Below are 23,525 nucleotides of genomic sequence, written 5' to 3'. Positions count from 1 at the left end.
GAGTTTCGACTATGTAATCTGTAATTCATTCTCACACTTAGATGTTGTAGGACCAGTTATAGCTCGTGCGTTGTGTCATGCCATGCTTGTTTGTAATATAGTTTACTTAGTTACCAAAAATAGAAATGAAAACACTATTGAAATTCAAATAGTATAGCCAAAGTAAATAACAAATAAATAAGCAAAGGAAAAGATGAAAAGACACCCTCATGTTTACATATCTTATGTGAATTATATAGACAAACTTTTTTATTTTAATTATTACAAAGTAATAAAAAATTACATCAACATATAAGTTCTGAAACTGTGGAACACTCCCAGTCTTGTTGTCTCTTGAATAATATTTGAAAACCATAAACCATTACCTTTCTTCTTCTTTTTTGTGCTAAAACCATTATTACCTTTATAAGATGAGCCTTCTCGCTTTAAGAAACATAGTTTCTTCTCTTGGAATTTGAACTCTGCAACAACAAATCATATACTTAAGTTGAATATCCTGATATAAAGATCGATACCTAACATTTTCTTCATTGTTACCAGTACGTACCAGTTTACTATAGTCTTGATCTCGGGAACCATCACGCTTTGCGTATTTGGACCTCTTTGAAGATTCAGTTGCTTGAGGGATATATGGGAAAGATGTTGGTAGCAAGACAAGTCCATGATTCATGTCGAAAGCGTTAGCTCTTAATCGCAGTATTACTTGCGTAAGAGCTTTCATAGCTGCATCAGGACTTCCAGTAATCTGACCACAACAAAGCAAAATATTACCTTAGTTTTTACAGCAAAGGGTTCTAATAACACATTTTAATTATGTGTGTTTACCTGAACCATCTCCTCATCTTCACGTGCAATTTTTGGTACATTTTCCTTTTGAAGAATACGGATATTAGCTCGTGTTACACTCCTCATCTCGGATATAACAGCGCCACCTTTTCCAATGAGGCACCCTATATGGGAGCTCGACACAAGTAAACGAGTGGAGATTGTTGCATCATTTGTATCTTTACCAACTTTCTCACTGCATCTCTCTTGTAAACGTATGGCTGCATTCACCGTTGGTGATTGATCCTCATAGAACTATACAAAAAAAAAAAAATCGTTTATTTAAATAATAAGATCTTTATATGAGATTTCTTTTGGTTACCTCTTTTGATGAAATGAAAATGATGCTATCATCTTCTTCAGTTTCTGAGGTATTAACTCTAATGGTTGCACCAGTTTCTTGCCTGATCTGATTAATGAAACCACCCCCTTTCCCTATTACACCTCCAACATTTTCAGCTGGACAGATGAAACAAACACAAAACTCAGTCGAGTCCGCTAGGTCTCTCCGTGCAGTGTAGTTTCTGTGAGAGCCTGTTAATGGTGCACACATCAACATCCCTCCAGGTTGATACATTGTACTTGGAGAAGAAAGGAGAGAGTGCTGAAACCGTGACGGATTATCATGAAGCAGAGAAGCAACTTGATAAAGAGCCTCTCTAACAACCAGAGGCTCTCCAATAATCTGAAAAGAAAAAAAAATCAACCAACAACACACACACATGAGCTAATCTTAGAAGTCATATATAAAGACTTGTGAGAGTGTATTCTATCACCTGAAGAAGCTCATCATGGCTCAAAGTCAAAGCACAGGGAGGTAGGTTATCTTTAATGACACGAATCTGAGCATTGGTTTCTGTACGCAGCTTCTGGATGACTTGTCCGCCTTTCCCGATAACGCAACCGATCTGGTCTGAAGGCACAAGCATCCTCACAGTAACCATTTGTTTTCCGACAAGATCCTCATCATCATCATCATCATTGTCATTAGTGTCTGCTACAACCATGTCATGAACCTTGAAAAGAGCATCCAAAGCAGGGCAAACAAGCTCTCCATCTTCTCCAAAATGATTCAACTCATCGCTAGTGGAATATATTGTAACAACACGCTCCTCGCAACCGGGCAAAGTTTCGTTGATCCTCATGTTTGACTTTGTCTCGGACCTTATCTGCTTTGCGATCTCACCGCCTTTGCCGATAATGCTCCCAGTCTTTTTCACAGGGCACAGGTAGCGATACACAGTGTCTTCAGAGCCAATAACGTTGTGATCTGTATCATCATCATGAAGATTTCTTCTCTTACTTCCTCCATTTCCAGGAAACTCAGATTGGAAGTTAGATCTCTTACCATGGATGTTCCTCAGAGTACTAGCCATCTCAACAGTGACGAGGAAGTAAAACCACAATGCCTGAGGAAGCTGGATGGAAACAAAATATAGAATTAAGAATGATCAGATCTCAGCAGCACAATAAGGTCTAGTTTCTTAATTTGGAAATTTTCAGACATAAACAGCTTGACTCCATCGGTCAACTATTCTAAATCAGGAAACAAATAGACATTATATCACATCTGTATCCAGAAACTAGTTTTCTACGAAAATTGAGCTCACGAGAACCATTACGGACCCAACCGATCAAGATCAGTGACACATCACCGACCAAGATTAACCAGTTTACATGATGAACTCCATTTTACCAATATTTAGAAATTTGAAACATGCAAATACTTACCGGAGAAGAATTATTCAACCGTCCGTCTTGCCGGAAAAAAAATGTAGCCGCTTATCTCTTCGCTTCTGCTGCTTCTACGGTGTGTTTTATTTTCGGTTTGAAAGCAGAGAAAACAAGTAATGGGGCCAACGTTTATAAATGTAAACAAACATCTGTAGGTTAAGCTTGACAGGTGGCTTTTTAGCTGTGTAATTTAACTGTTCTTCGGGACGTGACGGCACGTATCAATAATGGGCTCTAACCATCATTTAAATAAATAAAATACATTTACCTGAAATTAGAATAAATGATTTATTTTCGTTATATTATTATTTATGACGAAATAATTATTAAGACTTTGATAAACCAATATGATAAAAAAAAAAATTATTTTGTACTTCCAAGGTCAGTGATGATTACTTGATTAGTATTTGATTAAATGGATATAAAAATGAAATTCTTACAAGACTTTAATTAATATCACCAGCGACAAGCATTGGAAAGTAATGTTCAACCATCATTATAGTTTGGTGAACTAATATTTTGAATTGCTAACGACTGCATAAATGTTGACAAAAATGTAGCAATCTTTATTATAGCTTTAAGATGTTGCATTTTATAGTGTTGTTTATATAAACAGTTGAAACTTTTGATAGATTGATTAACACTAACAATTGATGAAAAGAATAGAAAATAAACTAAATTATTATTGACTTATAATTTTCTTATTCAACTTGTGTCTGGTGGTGGCATAGGATTATTGTGTAGCTGGGGCTGTGAATTATACATATCTTGAAATAAAATTACCCAACTAGTCTGAACGAACTTGTCTTTGGTTGGCATGTGCTAGATTGAGACTTTCTTTTTTTTTTTTTTTTCTTTTTTTTTGGTCAAAGTGCTAGATTGAGACTTTCATATCTAACTTTTATAAAGAACAAGAAGAGTATATTATCTGTATATAAATAATGATAACAAAGGCAAACTAGTATAGTTAAATTATCCAATCGGTAGGCTGTAGAAACTAGTCGGCAGATATGCGTAGAAATTTGATAGTCAACGTCGTTAAAAATTGCTAATACTATTCATTAACTCAATAATCGGTTGAAATTTGAAAATAACCAAAAAGCGGTAGTTCAAAACATTCAGAGAAACTAACTACGCCTATTCACAATAATAGAGCTCAAATGATTTTTTTGAAATATTAACATTGGTATTGAAAAATTTATAAAAAACTCTAGGAGTCTCTCACCCATACTGTAATTCAAGCTGTGCAACTGAGAATCTCTAATCCTTCACATAAATATTCGATAGATTATTTTAACAATCTCTTGGTAGTATTATTAATCTTCCTTGACAAAATTCAGTGAATTCATTTTTTCATACAAATTAAATGAATTATGGCTTATTCTTTGTCAACAAATGCATTCAACTTTTGGAGTAGACTAATTAGTGATTTTGATACATATATCCTTTGTATAAAAGTTTCCTGATAATATAGTACAGTATCATTTAAATAAGATAGAACAAAAGCAAAAGGTAAAGCTTACAAAAACAAAGAGTATACAGTAAAGAAGAAGAAGAAGCAGAGTACCTCTCCCCATTTCCAATAAATTAGGGTTTCTTCGATCGAATTGGCGACAAGCAAGATCATTTTCTTCCGACAACAGTCCAGATTTGTCTCTCCGAGTTTCGAAACAGTAAGCCCTTTACTTTACTTCACTTTGTGTCTGCAAATCTTCTAACTGATTTTGCTGTCATTTCGAAATTCATAATGCATCTGCAATGAAATCTCTTGTTTAGAAGACAATGTGGGGTTCGTTGATCAATAACATTTTGTCATTTTGAAAGCTAAAGGTAAGATCTTTGCTAGTCATAGGATGAGTGGGAGATTATTGGGTGTTGGGTTGATTAGTTACCTTCCATTAGTTTCAAGATTTTAACTTTCTGTGGATTGGTTCTGAGTAATGTTTGTTTTTGACGATTGAAAGTTTGAATCTTTTGGTGCTTTTTGATTTTCAGAGGTGTGTTAAGCTAAAGGACAAGGAACATATCCGAATCCGAATATGTTTTTTGCGAAACGTATCTCATAGTTTATGTAGTTGGAGCGGTGTTTAAGCTTTGATTTGGAGAGTCCTCAGACATATATAGAAGCTAAGCTGTTGTGAGCTTCAGATGGGTTCGCTCTGTTGTGTGGCTGCCAAATCAGACAGATCAAACTCTCCAAGTCATGACTTTTCCTTTGGCCCTCATGAGCCTTACTGGAGGACTAACTCAAGTTTCTCTCCACCTTCATCGAGATGGGATCTCCATGGTGTAACCGATGGTGTTAGCTTCTATGGATCTTCCACATCATCAAACGCTAACGTTCTTCGTAGTCCTGACCTTGCACAGACTCTTCATTGGACACCCAGTGACTTTGAATCTGCAACAAGAAGAGGTTTGCGCCACATTCTCATTATTTAACAAAGCTTCTTTTTCTTGACGTTTTGCTTCTCGCAGATCAAACTCCTAAGCGATTTTCCCTGTCTAAGCCGGTTCATCCTATACTGCATCCTTCTGATAACGCTAGAGAAACAACGTCTGACTCTGCGGATGCCTCCAGCTGGAGCAGCGGGACACCAAGCAGCATCGATTCCACGGATGTTCCCGAGCCACTTCTTGATGCACAACGAGTGGTGGCCTCAAGTACGTTTAAATGCGGATTGTGTAACAGATACATCTCGCAGAAGTCTCCTTGGGGGTCACGGTCCATCATGAGGAACAGAGACATGCCTGTCACAGGAGTGCTTCCTTGTCAACACGTCTTTCACGCTGAATGTCTTGACCAGTCAACTCCAATGGCTCACGGTAGTGACCCGCCTTGTCCGATATGCACCAAGCAGGAAGGAGAATACTCCAACAAATCACATAACATTGTCCAGAGGCTTAAACCGCTTTGTGAAGATGGGGCGTCTACAAGACAATGGGGATGTGGTCAGGTTGGTGACTGTGTTGAGAGTGCTGTTAATGTGCCGCCGAGAAACACCATGCTGATGATAAACAGGAACAGGATAAGGAAGAACCTCTCTTTGAGAGGAAACTCAAGCAAAGATTCTCCAAGAAAAATCAAGAAAAGTAACTCATTTGCCTTGGAAAATCAAGTGTCGCTTGTGCATAGAGGGAAACAGAAAGCAGCTTAATGGTAGCTGGAGAACGTTTAACCTTTTGACAAGACTGATCTTGGAAGATCATTAAAGGACTGTAAAATATTCATTTTGGGAGATGTGTAAGCAAATTTGTTTAGGTCTTTGATTGTTATCTATCATGTAATCAGCTAAATTGAGTAAACCGGTTTGTGATTCATTTAACGGTTAAGTTCTTTCAATATTTCTTTTCTAATTACATGACTTGAATGTGTCTGTTTCGTTTTTTGGTACAGTCCCACCATACATTACTTTGACAATGGAGGTGGTCGGTTCTTTTTAAACCTCTAATGTTGTTAATTTCTAACTAACGTTGTTGCTTTGTCCACTCAGAGTTTTAGTTGGAACAGCAAAAAAAAAAGTAAAAACCATCATTATCCAGAAACTGACTTTAAGGCATGGATATATGATTATGAAAGGAAAATTTCATAATTATTCCAACAAAGAGACCATTATGATCTCTAACCATGCGCTCTCCTTAGCACCAAACTTTATTTACTTATCTATGTTTGTTGACCATTTTCTCTGATCATTATGTCTACACTGTTACTGCCTTAAGAGACACAAAATCATCACTTGGGCAGTTAGGCTCACAACCTCTTCCATTATAAACCAAATAATCCTTTTGCTTCAGACAAAAACTCCTGTCTTTGATTCTTAAAAACATGTCTCCTCTTGTGTTTATCTTCATCATTTCTATGTTCATTAACTTGTCACAAGGAGCAATACAAATGCCTTACATGACCTCTGATCCCAAAGAAGTCTCCGGCAAGTCATTCGATTACATCGTTGTCGGAGGTGGAACTGCAGGATGCTCCTTAGCAGCAACACTCTCTGAGAAATTCTCTGTTCTTGTCATTGAACGTGGTGGCTCTCCCTTTGGTGATCCATTAGTAGAAGAAAAAAAATACTTTGGATACTCACTGCTGAAAACAGATGAGTACACATCCGTTGCGCAAAGTTTCACCTCAAGAGACGGAGTTGAGAACTACAGAGGACGCGTTCTCGGTGGATCTTCTGCCATAAACGGCGGATTCTACAGCCGAGCTAGCGAAGAGTTTGTGAAGAAAGCTGGTTGGGACAAGGATCTGGTCCAAGATTCTTACAAATGGGTTGAGTCTAAAGTTGTCTTCATGCCGGAGTTGACTCAATGGCAATCCGTTGTGCAGTTTGGTTTTCTTGAAGCGGGGTTTTATCCTTACAATGGGTATAACTTGGAGCACACGCAAGGGACGAAGATTGGTGGAAGCATATATGATCAGTGTGGGAAGAGGCATACATCTGCAGATCTTTTGGGGTTTGGGAGACCAAACCACATCACTGTTCTTCTAAACGCGACTGTGAAGAGTGTGATCTTTGATGGTAATAAGACACGTGCGGTTGGAGTTAGGTTTATGAAGAGTGATGGGAGCTCAAGTAAGAGCTATAAAGTTCACGTTGAGAAGCGTAGAGGCGAGGTTATACTCACGGCTGGAGCTTTAGGTAGTCCTCAGATTCTCCTCTTAAGTGGAATAGGACCTGAGGACCATCTGAATGATCTCAACATCCCTATAGCTGTCAACCTCAGAGATGTAGGGAGAAGAATGTCGGATAATCCAGCGATTTCTCTTCTCGTTGATAGATTCTCGCAGAACCGAACACTGGAGCCACCTCAAGTGGCAGCTATAGCAGAAGGTTACAAGTACATACTCGAATCAGAGGTTCTTCCAACGAATATCACCACAACAAGGATCTCCATAGCGGCGAAAATCGCGTTCCCCAAGTCCAGAGGAAGGCTAAAGCTTAACAGCACAAACCTTAGAGAGAACCCTTCGGTGAAATTCAATTACTTGGGAAGCAAGGAAGACCTTGAGGCTTGCTTAGAGATGGTTCTCCTACTTCAGCACGTTGCGAGGTCAGAGACCGTGACGTTTTACCTAGGGTTGCAGAACCGGGAGAAGCTTTTGGCTGGTGATGAGGAGCTTAAGAGCTTTTGTAAAGACAATGTGAGGACTTATTATCATTACCATGGAGGTTGCGTTGTGGGATCTGTTGTGGACGAGGATTATAGAGTTAGTGGTGTGAAGAGGTTGAGAGTTGTGGATGGCTCAACGTTTGAAGAGTCGCCGGGAACAAACCCTATGGCTACGGTTTTGATGTTGGGAAGATATCAAGGAATCAAAATGCTTAAAGAACGAGAAGCAGAGAAAGAAGGAGATGGGAGTTTTCTTAGTCCCCAAGGAAGCCCACAACCACAACCCTAGTCACTCTTACCCTTCTCAGACAGCAATCACTTCAACCCTATAATTGAAATCTCTGTTTTGTGTTGTTTGTGCAATGAATCATGTTCTTGTAATGAATCAATTTCAGCAAACGAATTCTTAAATGAAAACTGGAAATATCTTTAAAAGAAATAAATATATACACAAACACAAATCAAAAGCCTTGAACCTAAGCCTCTGTTTCATCTAGAGGGGTTCGAATCACCATCGTCTTCTCTGTACCTAAGCCTCTGTATCATCTCGAGGGTTCGAATCACCACCGTCTTCTCCGTCTCTTCTTCCACCGGTGCTAACAGATAGCCCAATCCAAACCCCAACTTTCTTCTCTCCCTCCACTTCCTCAACAGGCATCTCGTACCTACACAACGGACACGTGGCGTGCCTCCCCAGCCACTCCTCCACACACTTTGAGTGAAACTCGTGCTTACACGGCATCTCCGCCGCCACGTCACCATCCGACCACTCCTCCAGACAAATCGAACACCCTCCTCCTCCTCCTCCTGCTCCTGCCTCCTTATCTCCTCCGATCACGACACGTGGCATACTCTCCACCGACGATTTCGACGCCGGAGATCTCCCCTGTTTCCCTGACCCGTCGCCGTTCAAAAAATCCTCGAGTCCGACAGGCGATCTGATCACAACCACTCTCTGGATCACCGAACCGCGACGATCGGTGGATTCTCCGCCCTCATCGGCTTCTCCGTCGGCTGAAGCAAAATTCACCGGTAAGAATCCACCTTCTTCGATCCTCCTGCGGAACACAGCCGCTAACGCACGAAAATTCGCCTCCGTATCCGTAGACATCACTCTTGAAAGGAGAGATCTTTTTGAGAGAGAACAAGAGAAATGAGCTAACTTTCTCGGAGGAGAAGGAAACTGAAAAGAATAGATGCAAATCGGAGAAGGAAGACTAAGAGGTTATATATGTTAGCGGACATGTTTTACAGTGAAGCTGGCAAAAAGGTTAGAGAAGAATCTAGAACCACTGTTGTTCAAATAGTCTTTAACTTTTTTAACATTTTTAAATTATTTATTATTTTTAATATTCCGACTCCTTATCCTCTTTCATTACCGGACAAAAGATGTGGGAAGATATTTTTACTACGATGCAATGCCAGTTTGGTCAAAATAAAATCGCTGCAAATATTTTAAAAATCCCATAAAGAGTTTCATATCCGCACAGAAGGTGTTCGATTAAATTCCGCTGAGAGTGTTTTTCGACTTTCGATGCTTCTGTAATGGTATCTCGCATGGCTGCTTTGACTTCTCTTTCTTCAGTTCAGTTCAGACTCACCGACATTCTCGGAACTCGTCTCAAACCTTGTCCCCTCTTTCCAGTTCGAATAACGAGTAAGTAGTTTAACTATTATTACTCCCATGTAATTGTCCTCTGTCTTCCTTGTTTGGTTCACAAATTTCGACCCTTTTGATCAGATATGCCCGTAAAACCATTAGTGATTGAAGCAAGAAACAATTCTCGAGTTGAGAGCCCCAAAACCAGGAACCGGAGGAGCAGGAAGAAGGTAACTTTTCTAAAGTTTGAATCTTTGGTCAAACGATGGCTGAAGTTTCTTTTTTTTTTGTTGTTGTTCTGTAATAGTTTAACGGCACACAAACGAAACCGAGACTCTCGGTGTTCTGTTCAGACAAGCAACTCTATGGTATGTTGGTGGACGACTTTAACAAAAAGTGTTTGTTCTACGGTAGTACATTGCAGAAGTCTATTCGTGGTGATCCTCCATGTACCGTCCTTGTAAGTTCATCCACCTGAAAAAAAAGCTTGAGACTTTGATAGTGTTAAGCAGCTGAGATTACAGTTTAGTCAGACTTTGGTTATTTTTGGCATGGTTTCTAGTATTCATGGCATTGTCTCTGCTTAACTATTCATGCTTTTGATTTATTGATTGAGATAATGATAACATGTCTCAGAGCTAGATTAAAGACATTAGTCTAGGACTAGATAAAGTTGTTTCTGGTCATGTTTGAAGTTACATTTTTGTCTTTGGTCTGTACGGGTTATGTAACCAAGGCGAGTATGTTCATATTAATGTATTTTTCAGGAAGCAGCGAAACGGGTTGGAGAGGAGCTCATCAAGGCTTCTATAGACCTCAAGATCAACGAGATATCATCCTATGATCGAAACGGAAATGCTCGAGGCGAAAGAATGCAAGCCTTTGAAATTGCTATAAAGCAACACGGGTTCTTACCATAATAGCAGGTTCTTAACTCTGTTTTCTTACATTCACTCTCTTATTGAAAACACAATACACTCTTCATTCTCTTGGTTACTTAGGTAGTTTAAACAGAAGATATCACACTTAGAGACTCGCCAAGAGAATCTTTCTTTGGGAACTTTGGAAACTTGATCTTGGAAGCACATGATCTATCAGGCACATAAGGGCATTCCACAAACTCTTTTGCGTAGTTATCAAGACATATGTAGATCTGGAAAAGCTGCTTTGTCCCCTTTACATCTTCATTGCATTCGATACCTGGTGCAAATCCTATAGCACACTTGATGGCGTTCTTGATCTCATCTAAACCGTATAATCCACCATCCGGTTTTATTCCTACACAAGAACAAACAAATGATTATAGAACTTTTGTTTAAGGATGTTGAATCTTTGATATATACCTTTTTGTTTAAGTATGTTGAGGAGATTGAGTTTTTGTCTAAATCTGAGATTGGTGAGGAAGTAAGAGTGTTGGTCGAAGACAGATTGAACACACGTGCCGTGCTTGTCCCACTCGTGTTCCCATAGCTTAGTCTCGTTGCTTGGACACGCCCAAACACCCCACTCTGTCCACTTCTTCTCCATTTTGCTTACTAGATCTGATACCTGTTAAGTTTTCATGTGTCAGTATCTTGCATATGTTTTCAATACTAGTTTTCAGTTTTAATTCAAATCTACATTACACCTTGGAGATATCGAAGAGATTGGTTTGGTCGCAAAACGCAGGCCAAGTGCCATTGTTGAACTGAGGCCAGAGTCCATGGATCATGAAATCTGACGCCATATTACCTTTTGGTGGAGGACAACATCCTTTCTGGCTATCGCATATTGCTCCTGGCCACTACCATCCATATATACGTATAAAAAATACAGTAAGCAAATGTAAGGTACATGTATAATAAATGTATGAGTTGTTGGAAACACAGACGTAGGTGACCCAGTAGAAGAAATTGAAGTCCGGTGGTGATGAAGACGAAAACACGACAAGACTCTGTAATATTAAGAAGCTTGCGATGATGATTCCTCTCATGTGTTCTTTCTTGGATTTATTTCCCAGACAAATTATGACGGTAGTTGCTTCCTTATCTACTACATAAGACGTTTATCTACATAAGGCGTAAAACAATATTTTTAGTTTACTTTTACATTATTCTCAACTTGTTTCGTATAAAATAAGAACAAGGTTGGGACATTGAATATAGCACCCTTAATGATGGCAGCCTGGTAGGTCACTCGGCAAGTTATTCCACGTGGAACAACAACACTCTCTTACCAATTACCATAGTTAGCTCACTCAGATGGGCCTTTCGTAAATTTTATGGGCTTTTTGTAGGTGTTATACACAAAAACTTTCCGCGAGAAAAAGTACAATCGATTAGGTTACCGGATGAAGACAATGGCTTAAACCGGAAGCAGACCGGTCCATGCAAAACCGCAAAGGTAGAGTTGGTACGATTTGCTAAAGTTGGAGTCACTGGCACTTAATCCAAGGATCTGTTTATTAACGAGGATTCACCGGCCAATAGTATTTCATTATTTCAAATTTCATATCTTTTAAAAAAAAAAACAAAATATTATCAAGTTATATTATGTTTTTAAAATAAAAAAAAAAAAAAATAGCAGCTACAGAAAAAAAAAATTTAAAAAATATTTTTAACGTCGTCAGCAAAATACTAAACCCTAAATCCTAATCCTTAAACTCTAAATCCTAATCCCTAAATCCTAAACCCTAAATTCTAATCCCTAAATCCTAAACCCTAAACCCTTAGGTAAACTCTAAATCTTTGGATAAACTCTAAACCTTTCGGTAAACCCTAAACCCTTGGATAAATCCTAAACTCTAAATAAAAACACTAAACCCTAAAACTCTAAACCCTAAATCCTAAACCCTAAACCCTTGAGTGTTTTCGTGTTTAGTGATTTTGATTTAGAGTTTAAGATTTATCTTAGAATTTAAGATTTATCCTAGAGTTTAGGGTTTACCCAAGGGTTTAGGGTTTAGGATTTAAGGTTTAGAGATTAGGATTTAGGGTTTAATGTTTTGCTGACGACGTTAAAAATATTTATTTTGTAATTATTACTATTTTTTATTTATTTTTTTTTACCTTTTAATTTTAAAAAGATAATATAATTTGACAATATTTTGTTTCTTTTTTTTAAAGATATCGAATATGAAATAACATAATCCTATTGGTTGGTGAACCTCTAGGTTCAACCTAGGGGGTGAACCCAAGAATAAGTCGATCTGTTATGCCCTCAAAAGAGACTATTTCAGTTTAAGAAATCAAATAAAGCAACTATCCATTTTGTGACGCCACTAAAAGTTGTTCCTTAACATGTATTAGGGTTGAAGTTTCATGGAACGTAAATCATGCATTAGAATATTACACTTCAATATATCACACCAAAGCTTGTATTATTAAATTTTCGATAAATCAGGTAACATGTAGAACATTACATTTTAGAGTCTGGAAATAGAGAGAGAAATTAGAAAAGGTTTATAACAGAACACTCAAATTAAGAAAGATATGATTAAAACTTAGCAAACTGGAGATGAGAAGGACATCTATCTCTAGGGATAATTGGACATTCGATAAACTCGGTTCCTGATGTATCAACGCAAAAGAAGATCTCGTGAAGCTGACTGTTTTTCTCCGGATCTTTGTTACAGTTGATTACTGGAGTAAACCCAGTTGCTTCTTTTATCGCCTTTTTAATGTCTTTAAGTTTATAGAATTCGTCATTTGGTTCGATTCCTATATAGTTACCACACACATACAAAAAAAGGAAAAAATATATTAGAGTTTAAGCATATGTAAATGAATACACTGATTAGATCTAGTGTCTTTATTAATTAATTAGTGTATATATCTATACCAGCGCCTGTGAGGATTTGAAGAAGATTGACTCTATCTCTGAGTGCAAGAGTATTCTCAAAGTACTTATGTTGATCCATTACGGATTCGGAACACGTGCCGTGTTTTTCCCACTCGTGTTCCCAAAACTTGAACCCTTCGTTGCTCGGACACGATAATGTTGGCCACTTCGTTTGCAAAGTACTTACCAAATCCGATATCTACATTCAAAAATGTATTTTTTATTTTTATATAGAAATAAAAAACGTTGAAGGAATCTCACATAATCAATACTATTACATATATACCTCAGATGGATCAAATTCATTGTCAGGATCGCAGTTTGATGGATACGAACCGTCTTTGTAATTGGGCCACAGACCGTGGATGCCAAAATCTGCCGCAGGTTTACCGGATGTTGGATAGCAACAAGCACGTTTTGTATCACAATAGGCTCCTGGCCACTGCATAATATATTTTAAAACAAATTATTTGGCTTTTCATTTCTAGTTTTGTACTAACATCAGAATTACAAAATTTCACAGGACTTTATATATACATGATTGTCAAAAATGAGTTAAATCCGAGTATATTTATATACCTGAAGAACAAAGTAGAAGAAATCAAAGCCTGGATCTTGAGGAGGTGAAGTGAAAAGACCTTGAAACATTAGAAGCTTGAGCAAAAACCAACCCTTTCCTCCCATTTTGTTCTACTCTTGTTTTCGCAATGCATATAGACTTGAGACCTTTCGACTTCAGATTTATAGTCAAAGACAGATAACATATCCCTTGATACCAACTTTTTTATTAATGCCTCGTGATTAATTAAAGAAATGAAAAATCGATCCCATGATCTTTCTTGAAACACTTAATATAAATCTTGGCGGAGGGGGGAGTTATATATCTCTGACGTTTACTCTACTAGTAGACAATAAGCTTAAACTTTTTGATTAAACTGAAATAAAACGATTTAAATTTTCATCAAAGTTAAAATTGTAGAGTACAGCTTTATTATGTAGAGTTGGTTCACGATAAGTTATGAATAGTTTTACCATGTCGCTATTTAATTGTTTTATTTTAGTTTTGATAAACAATGAAACTAACATATCTTTTAAATTTGCTTTTGCAATGATTTACGATATTTTTTTGATAGAGTGAAAAGTCTTCATCATAGAACTTCAAATTTGCGGGATTTTAGTGTATGTATGTTCGACGAGGTAGCGGAGTTTGATTTTCCTAATGCCTTATGTGTCCAAGGGTTGTGGACCAACCATTACTATAATCTAAAGCCAAGTAGGAAGATTGATCTAAGTAGAGAGAAAAGAAAAAAAAACAAAAATATTTTTGAGGGTATATCCATTTCTGATATGCTTAACTAATTGACAATTTGGGAAGAAAAGATACTAAACGTACACGTTACAACATGTGATCATGTGAACCAAGTCCAAACTATTCATACATCTATAGCCAGCTAATGTACATGTGCGAACAATTAATTATTCGCTAATGAATGCTTTGTAAGAAAGAAACCAAAACTCAAATTAAAATCATAACTAATTGTTAATTTAGGATCTGTCCACGAATAGTGTTAAACATGTTATGCCATTAATTTTGAAACTATCTTTTATCAAACGAGTTACTTAGGAATGAATACATATTAAACACTTTAACCTTGATTAGAAAAAACACTTTAGCCAGAAAACAAGCAACATGGTGAGCATAGAAAATTCTTGAATAATAGAGGAGAAGGTACATGGAACTATAGTGAGCAACCACTACTAATCCACTTCCCGTTAATACACCTACGATACTGCTTATTGTATATTACTGGTCAATAGTCGTAGCTTAACATCGTAATTAAATTATTCGTTTTCTCCTCTTTTTCGCCAGACAAAGGATATTAATATACTATTACATTTTTTTAAATTAACTAAATTGAAATAGTGTATTTTGTAAATTGTTGCTTGTATATATAAAACACATTTATACCTTTAGTATAAAAAGCCAAGTCGAAAGATGGATCCAAAAGGATAAAAAAAAAAGATTGTGAACTGAAAATATTGACGAGAGATATATCCATTTTATAATATGCTTAATTAATCATAAAATGACGAAACTATACTATTACAAATTTACAACTTGCGAACCAGTTTATATATATTTAGCTCACCGATGCATGAAAGCGTGTGCAAGGCTTAAGGACACTAGTGACCGGGCAAACAAAGTTTAAGGACACTGCATTCATTCACCACCATATTGCCGGAAGGAAAAGGTAAAGAGCGTTATTGGTGTAGCTACATATCGTTGCTCAGTGTTAATTGTGTTCATAATCTTATGTGCGCAGCTTTGGTATTTTTGTTGTGTACGGAGAGTTGTGCTCATAAGCATTAATTGTTCTGTTGGATCAACATTCACACCCAATCTTGGAGGAAGTTGTTTGGCTACAGAATTTCTTCCACACATCAAAGGGATAAAATCCTTCTTCTTTTTTTTGTCACTAAAAGGGATCAAATCCTATGAATTTCATATTTGTGAACGTCGACAGTCTACAAAACACAAAAAACGCAGAACGCAAATACATATTGAAGGCAGATACAAAAAAAAATACATATTGAAGGGGTTACTGTAATTTATGAAACGTTACAGCTATAATATAAAACCATCATCCATCCATGCCCTATCTTTTCTTTGTTCTAGGGAATATTCGTAATAGGTATCATCTTCTATACCGAGTTTATGTCCATGTGTCGTAAATAAAGCCAAATTGGAATGTGTGACGTGAGCGTTCCGTAATTTGTTCATTAGAACTAGCCCACGTATTACAAATAGACCTACGTGGGCCTCGGTATGCACATGTTCTGAATATCTGACCCGACCCGAGTAGGAAGTTTTCAAATATATCTTCTCCGTTGAGCAACACTCCTGTGTTGCTAGTAGTTTAATTCTTATCAACAAAATTTATAGTGCAGTTTTCAGTTTATGTGGATTTGATACATAATTATTCTAATTACTTTTCTACACTTGCAATTTGATTGAATAATTATGGATAAAAAAAATGATAATCGTCGTCTGACAACATGAGCAATTTCTATGGGTCCATAGATCTAAAAAAAATACAGTGTTATTTTATTAATTAAAAAATTTTATTTTTTTTTGTTAAATATCAATTAGTTGATACAATTATAATAAAAAGTTTATGATTAACTAAACCTAATTTAAATATAATAAAAACAAAAAAAATGTTAGCTTGCACCATTCTCAATTTTTTATTAAAAAAAAACTAATTTACACACAAAATTTTATTTTTATTTTTTTTTCTTTGAATACCATTTTTTTCTTGCTTTAATTTAAGGAAATGCAAATAATGGTTGAAAAAAAACTCATAAAGGGCTTTATCTTATCTTTTGCCTAAGGTCGTTAATCTTTTTGAAAAAAAACTCATAAAGGGCTTTATTTTATCTTTTGCCTAAGGTCGTTAATCTTTTTAAGACGGTGCTGATCGTCGTACATCCTTATGTGTTTTGGTTGAAGGACCAAACATCATCTTGAGTTGATAGGACTTAGGAGTATGACTCATTTTAAGCCCTAACTTCTCTACAATAACTAGAACATAATATTTCTCACTAAAACCAAAGTCACATAAGAACTGACAAATTTTACTTCTACAATTTTGGATAAGAAAACAAATTGTCCCCTCAATGGAAGGTTAGAAATCACTCCAGAAGAGTTGTTTGAATCATTATAGAACTCTGGATAGTTGTTGAGATAAACCCTTAAAGTAATCACTTGAGTTTCGGTCAATCCATACAGCTGCAAAGTCTACAGGGGAAAGAATAGTTACTGATCCTTTACTCCTAAAGGTTACATTTTCGTCAAAAGTTCTAGCTCGAACTGCTGGTAAGTTACTCAGAATATTGTCCATCCGCTACATTTGCAATGTTGCAGGAAGGTAAGCGTAAGAGCTTTATTGGTGCTAGCTATATTTACTCCCTGAGACACATAGAAACGAACCTAGAGACACCATAGAAATTTTTTAGTAGATTCAACTCCAAATAAATCCCTGATATCATAAAACGATATATATTCCACACGGCAATAAAAAAAATCTGATTTGAGTTTTTTTTTGAAAGACTCATTAAATCACTGATAAGTTTGTAGAGGAAAAAGTTTCCTAAGATTTCAAGATTTTTTTTTCTGTAATTACCGATTCAATAATTAATTTCCTAGGATACCTTACGACCTATATGAACGCTTTCTGGAAACAAAATACTATACTACTTTATTCTTTAGAAAAAAATTATTATTTTTCACGAAATATTAAGACATCATGATTAATTGTCTTTCGAAAAAAATATCTCGAGTGTGATTGAAATCTCTTAAACAACTATCCGTTAATTAATTTTGCGTTAGAGCTTACCCTAAGCGTAATTCCAAACACCGTTCGTAATACAACAAAATCGGAAAAGTATTGTAGGCCTTCCGTTGGACCACGTTGAGGTAGACATATATGGCTATTAGCAAATCACGTGAATCACACATCTAATATGAAACGAACCCCAAGTCTAAAGAGTAGGTATGCTAATTAAACTTGTACAGACACAGTATGTAAATTGGCGCTCCAGTGACCAAATTCTTCTCCGGTACCAAAAAAGGAGACTAGATAGCCGCGACGAGCTTCTCTCAGTCTTGAACTACGTCGATTATAACTTCGAGTTATAAAGTTTGGTTACGTCAGTTTTGAAACATACTTTCATAATTTCATTGATATTTCATACAGTGTTCTTCGGTCAACTAGCATTGATATGGTGCGATACATATGATCAATAATGACTTTGTTGATGTAATAATAACAATAGAACACAAAAGGTGTTGAAGTTAGTATTAAAGCTTACATATTTGGTGTAATATTACATTCCTCAAATTATATAGCACTATTCAAATCACTCCACGTCTCCAACTAACGTACGTAGGATACTTAAAAAGGTTTTTCTCACTATCTTCTGATATATTATAGTATAAGGTGGATACTTATTATTATTTATTCTTTTCAAAAAAAAAATGACTATTTAAGAAATCTTCAAGGACCAAGATCATAAAACGAACTTCGTTACCTCGGATGAAGATATATCAAAAGTGAAATTATCTCGGACGAGTTATCATTTTCTAATGCAGGACTTCTCGTATAAAATACGCATCTTGTCTTTTGTAGTTTGTTCTTTTAGAGGGGCTCGATAAAACACCTTCAGTGGAAGCATCTAATCTTGAATCTCTTAAAATATTAAGAAACACACACTAGAGATTTTCATAAGAGACTTTGAAAGATTCTAAAACAAAAATTAAAAAAAAAAAAATCTGATATAGATTTCTTATAAATTTTAAAATACCAACCAATTAAATATTAACACATACTAGATTTTGACCCGCGTTTCGAAAACGCGGATTTTTCGGCTAATAACAATGTTCAATATGAATTAATGTTTTGGTTTTAATGTACATTAATAAGTTCCAAAATGGTATTATATCAAAAACGGAATGATTTATTGTCTAAAATTATATATCATTTGATTTGTTTGAGATATCGCAATGTATTTTTTTATTTTCTTACAACTGAGATATTGTATGTATATTCTTATGTTACAACAATATTTTTATATTTTATGTGCATTTTATAAAAGTTTTATTTGTTGAATTGGTAAGATAGAAGATTTACTTGGCAAATTTGAGATAATTTATCAGCATAGATTTGTAGGTTTTTAATAGTTTTTGAAATATTTTTGTACCAGGCTCAGATCCGCGGTTGAGCTGGTAAATCCGTTAATCCGAATATAATACAATCTGGATTTAGTTAAAATCTAATATATAAAAACTTGATAAAACCCGGTAAAATCCAAAATCTCATTATTAACCCGCAATTTGATACTGGTTGATCCGATACAATCTTATATGAATCTAATGATATTTTTTTATTGTTAAAATTTAATATTATTGAGATGAGTTAGTATTTTGGAATTGTTAAATATTATTATATTACAAAGTTATATTATATCGAAAAAGGTAGTTTTTAAAAATATTATATAATTTATAAATTAGTTTATTTGAGAATTTGTATGTACAATTTTTGTAATTTTCTCTCAGGCATATACATTTTATCGAGACGAAAAAATCAAACAGAAACTAACCAAAAGCCGAACCAAACCTTTGGGTCCTAGGCAAAGTACCAATAAAGGCTTGGTTCAGCTTCGGGTCAGGTAAAGTACCAATTAGGTATTTTTTTTTGAACTTATAGGTCTATGTTTGAGTCTGTATCCTACCCAAGAACACATAGTACCTAAACTGTTTTATGTATATTAGGTATATTTGTGTATTTAAGATACATTTCGATATTACATATATTTTTTATGTTTTGGGTTTAGGTTTTGGTTATAGTTTTGGATTTTTTGGTAATTAAAATTAAGATTATAATTGTATCAATACGCTCAAGCGGGTGTTTTGTTTTTATTTTTTTATAAGTAAATAATTTTGAATTCTTGTAATAACAAAAGAATATTATGATATAAGGCTTACATTTTCTGTAGAAGATTTTAAAAATGATTATATTCTAATAGTACAAATATTATGATATAAGGCTTACATTTTCTGTTTTCTATGTATAATATAAACTGTATTTCTCACGTCGGCCAATGGTTAAAATCAGTGAATATTATAAATATTTAAGGAAATTTTATGAAATGTAAAATTAATTTTACTAACATTAAGAAATGTAAAACTGAAGACGTGAGGTGTATATTGGTTAATATATATTGAATTGATGCAAGAATTGGTAATATGAACTTAATCAAAACTTTTTTTTTAACTTGTTCAATACTTAAAAAATATGAATGATATAGTATACAGTTTATCAGACTCCATCCTGATTTAGTAATATGAATCTAATTTTGGAATATAAACTGGTAATTGAATGGTTATAGAGAATTAATAATAACTCGTTCTTTTTCATATGTTTATATTCTATTTATTTCATATTTGAATAAAAGCTATGGTAGGTGTCGTATATTTGTGAATGTCAATATAAGACTTACATTTATTGTGGGCCATTAGGTATGCTTGGATATAGGCAATTATTGTAATCCATGAAATTAGGGATTTTCGTTAACTTTTGACAGTAACACAAAAGATAAATCATCATAGCTAGAATAAATAAATGTATAGTTAGAAAAAATATAAGGTAATACCAAAAAAATAGTCAAGTTTAAAACAGAAGTTACAGCTTTGATTTATGTGTAATTTTTTAGAAAATGGACTTAATAGACCTAATACTAGAAAATCATGTTACAATTAGTCTCTAATTTTATCTATTAAAATATAAGTATGACTCATTTATTAGAAAATCATCAAATTTAATGGTTTCATCATTTTCCGTATATTTTACCAATTAATGCAAAAGTATTTAACCTAGATTTACCTACAATCTTGCTGTTTCATACTTTCTTCTCCGTTAACAATAGTCAACTAATATTCTACCATATTAGATGCAAAAATATTAAAACAATATTTACCTACTCTTTCCTCTTCATTAAAAGAAATGATTAATAAGGTACCAACGTATTTTTTTGGTAAAACAAGGCACAAACTTCCACTTCTTTTTTTTGTTCAATTTTCTAATGAAAACTAAAGCTTGGTTTCTCTTTGTTCAATTCTTTAATTACAAGAATCTAAAGCTTGATTTATAGCATTAATTTTCAAACACATATATTTACCAACACATGAAATGTTATGGTTTTCATATATTATGTTATATCTTACTTATAATTTCATAATATATGTTTCTTTATCAGCTCATATATAATCACCAAAATCAAATTTATATAATACTCAAATATAAAAAAAATCTCTATTCTTGAAATCTATATTTGTTTCAGATCTAACAATGTTTAAATGTACCTCACTATTGTTATTATTTATTTACTATATATCTAAAAAATGGTACAATAAAATCTAAAATATTTTGAAAAACAAACATATTTCAGAATATGAAAATAGATTACAGTTATTACGGTTAATACATTCAAATAAATAGAGATGGTAAATAAACATATTAACTCATTCATATCTTATATATTAAAACAGAAGTCACAACTTTGATTTATGTGTGTTTTTTTCGAAAATGGACCTAATGGACCTAATACTAGAAAGTCATGTTACAATTAATCTCTAATCTTATCTATTAAAATATAAGTATGACTTATTTATTAAAAAATCATCAAATTTAATGGTTTCATCATTTTCCATATATTTTACCTATTAATGCAAAAGTATTTAAACGAGATTTACCTACAATCTTGCTGTTTCATATTTTCCTCTTCGTTAACAGTAGTAATATTCTACCCTATTAGATGCAAAAATATTAAAACAAGATTTACCTACAATCTGCTGTTCTACTCTTTCCTCTTCATTAAAAGAAATGATTAATAAGGTACCAACGTATTTTTTGGTAAAACAAGGCACAAACTTTCGCTTCTTTTTTTGTTCAATTTTCTAATGAAAACTAAAGCTCGGTTTCTTTTTGTTCAATTCTTTAATTACAAGAATCTAAAGCTTGATTTATAGCATTAGTTTTCAAACACATATATTTACCAACACATGAAATGTTATGTCTTTCATATATTATGTTATATCTTACTTATAATTTCATAATATATGTTTCTTTATCATCAGCTCATATATAATCACCAAAATCAAATTTATATAATACTCAAATATAAAAAAAATCTCTATTCTTGAAATCTATATTTGTTTGAGATCTAACAATGTTTAAAATGTACCTCACTATTGTTATTATTTATTTACTATATATCTAAAAAATGGTACAATAAAATCTAAAATATTTTGAAAAACAAACAGATTTCAGAATATGAAAATAGATTACAGTTATTACGGTTAATACATTCAAATAAATATAGATGGTAAATAAATATATTAACTCATTCATATTCATATTAAAACAACCTTTGATCAATACAAGACAAGTTAAAAATGAATGATCTCATTTGAGTTATAAATCATTAGAAATACGACTATAAACAATTTAAAACAAGTTTAATAAAATAAAAATAAAAATAAAAATAATCTGGTTTTTTTGTAAGTGTAGATCAAAATTTAATATTCATCATAATGGGATATGAATAATGAACCTAATCACACAAGATATTATTAATACTTTAATAAAATAACATGAATAGTATTTTAAAAAAAGTTTCCAAAATCGTCTACTATTAATATATTACTAAATATAAAATAAAATCAGTTACTAATTAAATATTTTTAAAAATACTAAATAATTATTTATTTTAAAATTTTCATAAATATAATTAAAATTACTAAATAATTATTTATTTATTTTATATTTCAATTTAAATATAAAATATACATATGTAAATATTTAATAAAAATAATATATAATTTAAATACAAAATAATTTTCGCATATGTTCTGTCATTCATATATCAATTAGTTTAATAATCAAATGCAAATCCAATAAAATAAAAATATAATAAAAATGAAAAATACATGTAACAGTTTGAAACAAGCAACTAAGTATCATATAAAAAATAATTTTTTTATGTTTGAAAGAGTCATATACAAATTTAAATATACAATTAATGTTAAAAATATATACTGCTAATGATATATATATACGTGAAAATAAATACTCATGCGGTTGCACGAGTCAAAATCTAGTATTTATTAAAACTCTTTCCCTTCTTATATATTAAAATAGAAGTCACAACCTTGATTCATAAGTGATATTTTAAAAAATTGACTATTACTAAAAAGTCATATTTCATTTATTTATTAATAAAATTTTGACATCATTACTAATTCACCTCATATATTATTGACTATAATAACTACTTTCATATAAGATTGGAAGGAAGTCATTAATGTGTATTTTAAGAATCTTGACCCGTGCATTTCAAATTTCGAATTATCCGAAAACACATGTATACAAAACATAAAATATACTCCTAAGATCATTATTATATTCGTCAAAACAGTAATTGTTATCTAAAGTCAAATCTAATATTATAAATAAATATAAACACATCTTATGTTTTTTTTCCAAATTAACCATATAAACAATCTTACATATGAAACTAACTTATAAGCTATTGCATAGTAATTTTCTGTTTTGGTCATAGTTTATGATAAGCATATATATATATCACAAGTAGCTTTTTTTTTGTTTTGGTGATAGTTTATGATATTTATATTTCTATTTTATTGTTAATGTATTTCTTCTATTTATTTATAAGTAAAATGTATAAAAATAGTTGTTTAGGTTAGATGGTTAAATATCGTAATTTTTTTTGTGGTAAAAATGTAAAGAAATATCTTAAATTTTAATATTATTAATATAATTCAATAACCACTTCTTTTTTTTTGAACAAAACCAAA

At 33.4% G+C, this 23,525-nt stretch overlaps 7 protein-coding genes across 9 annotated transcripts; 3 read left to right on the top strand and 4 right to left on the bottom strand.

Moving 5' to 3' along the window:
- Window positions 1–120: 120 nt before the first annotated feature.
- LOC106411694 (KH domain-containing protein HEN4) lies at window positions 121–2,710 on the bottom strand. 2 transcript variants are annotated; one of them, XM_013852501.3, is made up of 7 exons: window positions 2,557–2,710; window positions 2,174–2,243; window positions 1,602–2,095; window positions 1,148–1,510; window positions 826–1,080; window positions 548–745; window positions 121–461 (listed from the first exon to the last, which is right to left on the bottom strand). In XM_013852501.3, the coding sequence occupies exons 2-7, from the start codon at window positions 2,199–2,201 to the stop codon at window positions 426–428; spliced, it is 1,374 nt and encodes a 457-aa protein (XP_013707955.1). In that variant the 5' UTR covers window positions 2,202–2,243; window positions 2,557–2,710; the 3' UTR covers window positions 121–425. The 2 variants fall into 2 exon arrangements, with proteins under 2 accessions (XP_013707955.1, XP_013707954.1); XM_013852500.3 differs by having other exon boundaries at window positions 1,602–2,243.
- Window positions 2,711–4,048: 1,338 nt separating this feature from the next.
- Window positions 4,049–5,916, top strand: LOC106413900. Of its 2 annotated transcripts, XM_048765277.1 has the most exons (4): window positions 4,073–4,232; window positions 4,336–4,389; window positions 4,555–4,972; window positions 5,035–5,916. In XM_048765277.1, the coding sequence occupies exons 3-4, from the start codon at window positions 4,708–4,710 to the stop codon at window positions 5,712–5,714; spliced, it is 945 nt and encodes a 314-aa protein (XP_048621234.1). In that variant the 5' UTR covers window positions 4,073–4,232; window positions 4,336–4,389; window positions 4,555–4,707; the 3' UTR covers window positions 5,715–5,916. The 2 variants fall into 2 exon arrangements, with proteins under 2 accessions (XP_013710086.1, XP_048621234.1); XM_013854632.3 differs by lacking the exon at window positions 4,336–4,389 and having other exon boundaries at window positions 4,049–4,232.
- A 337-nt stretch (window positions 5,917–6,253) lies between these two features.
- Window positions 6,254–8,088, top strand: LOC106415883 (protein HOTHEAD). Its single transcript, XM_013856697.3, has one exon. It carries the CDS (start codon window positions 6,383–6,385, stop codon window positions 7,958–7,960), a length of 1,578 nt encoding a protein of 525 aa, XP_013712151.1. The 5' UTR covers window positions 6,254–6,382; the 3' UTR covers window positions 7,961–8,088.
- LOC106415885 (E3 ubiquitin-protein ligase MPSR1-like) lies at window positions 8,061–8,945 on the bottom strand. Its single transcript, XM_013856699.2, has one exon. It carries the CDS (start codon window positions 8,780–8,782, stop codon window positions 8,201–8,203), a length of 582 nt encoding a protein of 193 aa, XP_013712153.1. The 5' UTR covers window positions 8,783–8,945; the 3' UTR covers window positions 8,061–8,200.
- Window positions 8,946–8,977: 32 nt separating this feature from the next.
- Window positions 8,978–10,629, top strand: LOC106415886 (50S ribosomal protein L18). Its single transcript, XM_013856700.3, has 5 exons — window positions 8,978–9,328; window positions 9,413–9,501; window positions 9,579–9,731; window positions 10,039–10,197; window positions 10,273–10,629. The coding sequence occupies exons 1-4, from the start codon at window positions 9,217–9,219 to the stop codon at window positions 10,189–10,191; spliced, it is 507 nt and encodes a 168-aa protein (XP_013712154.1). The 5' UTR covers window positions 8,978–9,216; the 3' UTR covers window positions 10,192–10,197; window positions 10,273–10,629.
- On the bottom strand, window positions 10,153–11,385 carry LOC106415884 (ribonuclease 1-like). Its single transcript, XM_013856698.3, has 4 exons — window positions 11,142–11,385; window positions 10,899–11,054; window positions 10,615–10,819; window positions 10,153–10,549 (listed from the first exon to the last, which is right to left on the bottom strand). Exons 1-4 carry the CDS (start codon window positions 11,241–11,243, stop codon window positions 10,278–10,280), a joined length of 735 nt encoding a protein of 244 aa, XP_013712152.1. The 5' UTR covers window positions 11,244–11,385; the 3' UTR covers window positions 10,153–10,277.
- Window positions 11,386–12,610: 1,225 nt separating this feature from the next.
- Window positions 12,611–14,033, bottom strand: LOC106414419 (ribonuclease 3-like). The gene is made up of 4 exons (XM_013855077.3): window positions 13,670–14,033; window positions 13,377–13,532; window positions 13,091–13,289; window positions 12,611–12,969 (listed from the first exon to the last, which is right to left on the bottom strand). Exons 1-4 carry the CDS (start codon window positions 13,772–13,774, stop codon window positions 12,746–12,748), a joined length of 684 nt encoding a protein of 227 aa, XP_013710531.1. The 5' UTR covers window positions 13,775–14,033; the 3' UTR covers window positions 12,611–12,745.
- Between the last annotated feature and the right edge of the window lie 9,492 nt (window positions 14,034–23,525).

Source organism: Brassica napus, chromosome C8 (assembly GCF_020379485.1).
Source record: "Brassica napus cultivar Da-Ae chromosome C8, Da-Ae, whole genome shotgun sequence".
NCBI lineage: Eukaryota > Viridiplantae > Streptophyta > Magnoliopsida > Brassicales > Brassicaceae > Brassica > Brassica napus.
Note: the sequence above shows the minus strand (reverse complement) of the source record. Positions and strands in the feature narration are given on the sequence as shown.

Coding starts and splice junctions, on each gene's coding strand:
- LOC106411694 (XM_013852500.3), bottom strand. CDS start 2,201: ATGGCTAGTACTCTGAGGAACATCCATGGTAAGAGATCTAACTTCCAA. Junction 1,511..1,601: donor GCCATGATGAGCTTCTTCAG/GTGATAGAATAC, acceptor TTTTCTTTTCAG/ATTATTGGAGAGCCTCTGGT. Junction 1,081..1,147: donor TTTTCATTTCATCAAAAGAG/GTAACCAAAAGA, acceptor TTTTTTGTATAG/TTCTATGAGGATCAATCACC.
- LOC106413900 (XM_013854632.3), top strand. CDS start 4,708: ATGGGTTCGCTCTGTTGTGTGGCTGCCAAATCAGACAGATCAAACTCT. Junction 4,973..5,034: donor TGAATCTGCAACAAGAAGAG/GTTTGCGCCACA, acceptor TGCTTCTCGCAG/ATCAAACTCCTAAGCGATTT.
- LOC106415883 (XM_013856697.3), top strand. CDS start 6,383: ATGTCTCCTCTTGTGTTTATCTTCATCATTTCTATGTTCATTAACTTG.
- LOC106415885 (XM_013856699.2), bottom strand. CDS start 8,782: ATGTCTACGGATACGGAGGCGAATTTTCGTGCGTTAGCGGCTGTGTTC.
- LOC106415886 (XM_013856700.3), top strand. CDS start 9,217: ATGGTATCTCGCATGGCTGCTTTGACTTCTCTTTCTTCAGTTCAGTTC. Junction 9,502..9,578: donor ACCGGAGGAGCAGGAAGAAG/GTAACTTTTCTA, acceptor GTTCTGTAATAG/TTTAACGGCACACAAACGAA. Junction 9,732..10,038: donor ATCCTCCATGTACCGTCCTT/GTAAGTTCATCC, acceptor TGTATTTTTCAG/GAAGCAGCGAAACGGGTTGG.
- LOC106415884 (XM_013856698.3), bottom strand. CDS start 11,243: ATGAGAGGAATCATCATCGCAAGCTTCTTAATATTACAGAGTCTTGTC. Junction 11,055..11,141: donor TCTTCTACTGGGTCACCTAC/GTCTGTGTTTCC, acceptor TATGGATGGTAG/TGGCCAGGAGCAATATGCGA. Junction 10,820..10,898: donor ATCTCTTCGATATCTCCAAG/GTGTAATGTAGA, acceptor AAAACTTAACAG/GTATCAGATCTAGTAAGCAA.
- LOC106414419 (XM_013855077.3), bottom strand. CDS start 13,774: ATGGGAGGAAAGGGTTGGTTTTTGCTCAAGCTTCTAATGTTTCAAGGT. Junction 13,290..13,376: donor ATGAATTTGATCCATCTGAG/GTATATATGTAA, acceptor TTTTGAATGTAG/ATATCGGATTTGGTAAGTAC. Junction 12,970..13,090: donor TCAAATCCTCACAGGCGCTG/GTATAGATATAT, acceptor GTAACTATATAG/GAATCGAACCAAATGACGAA.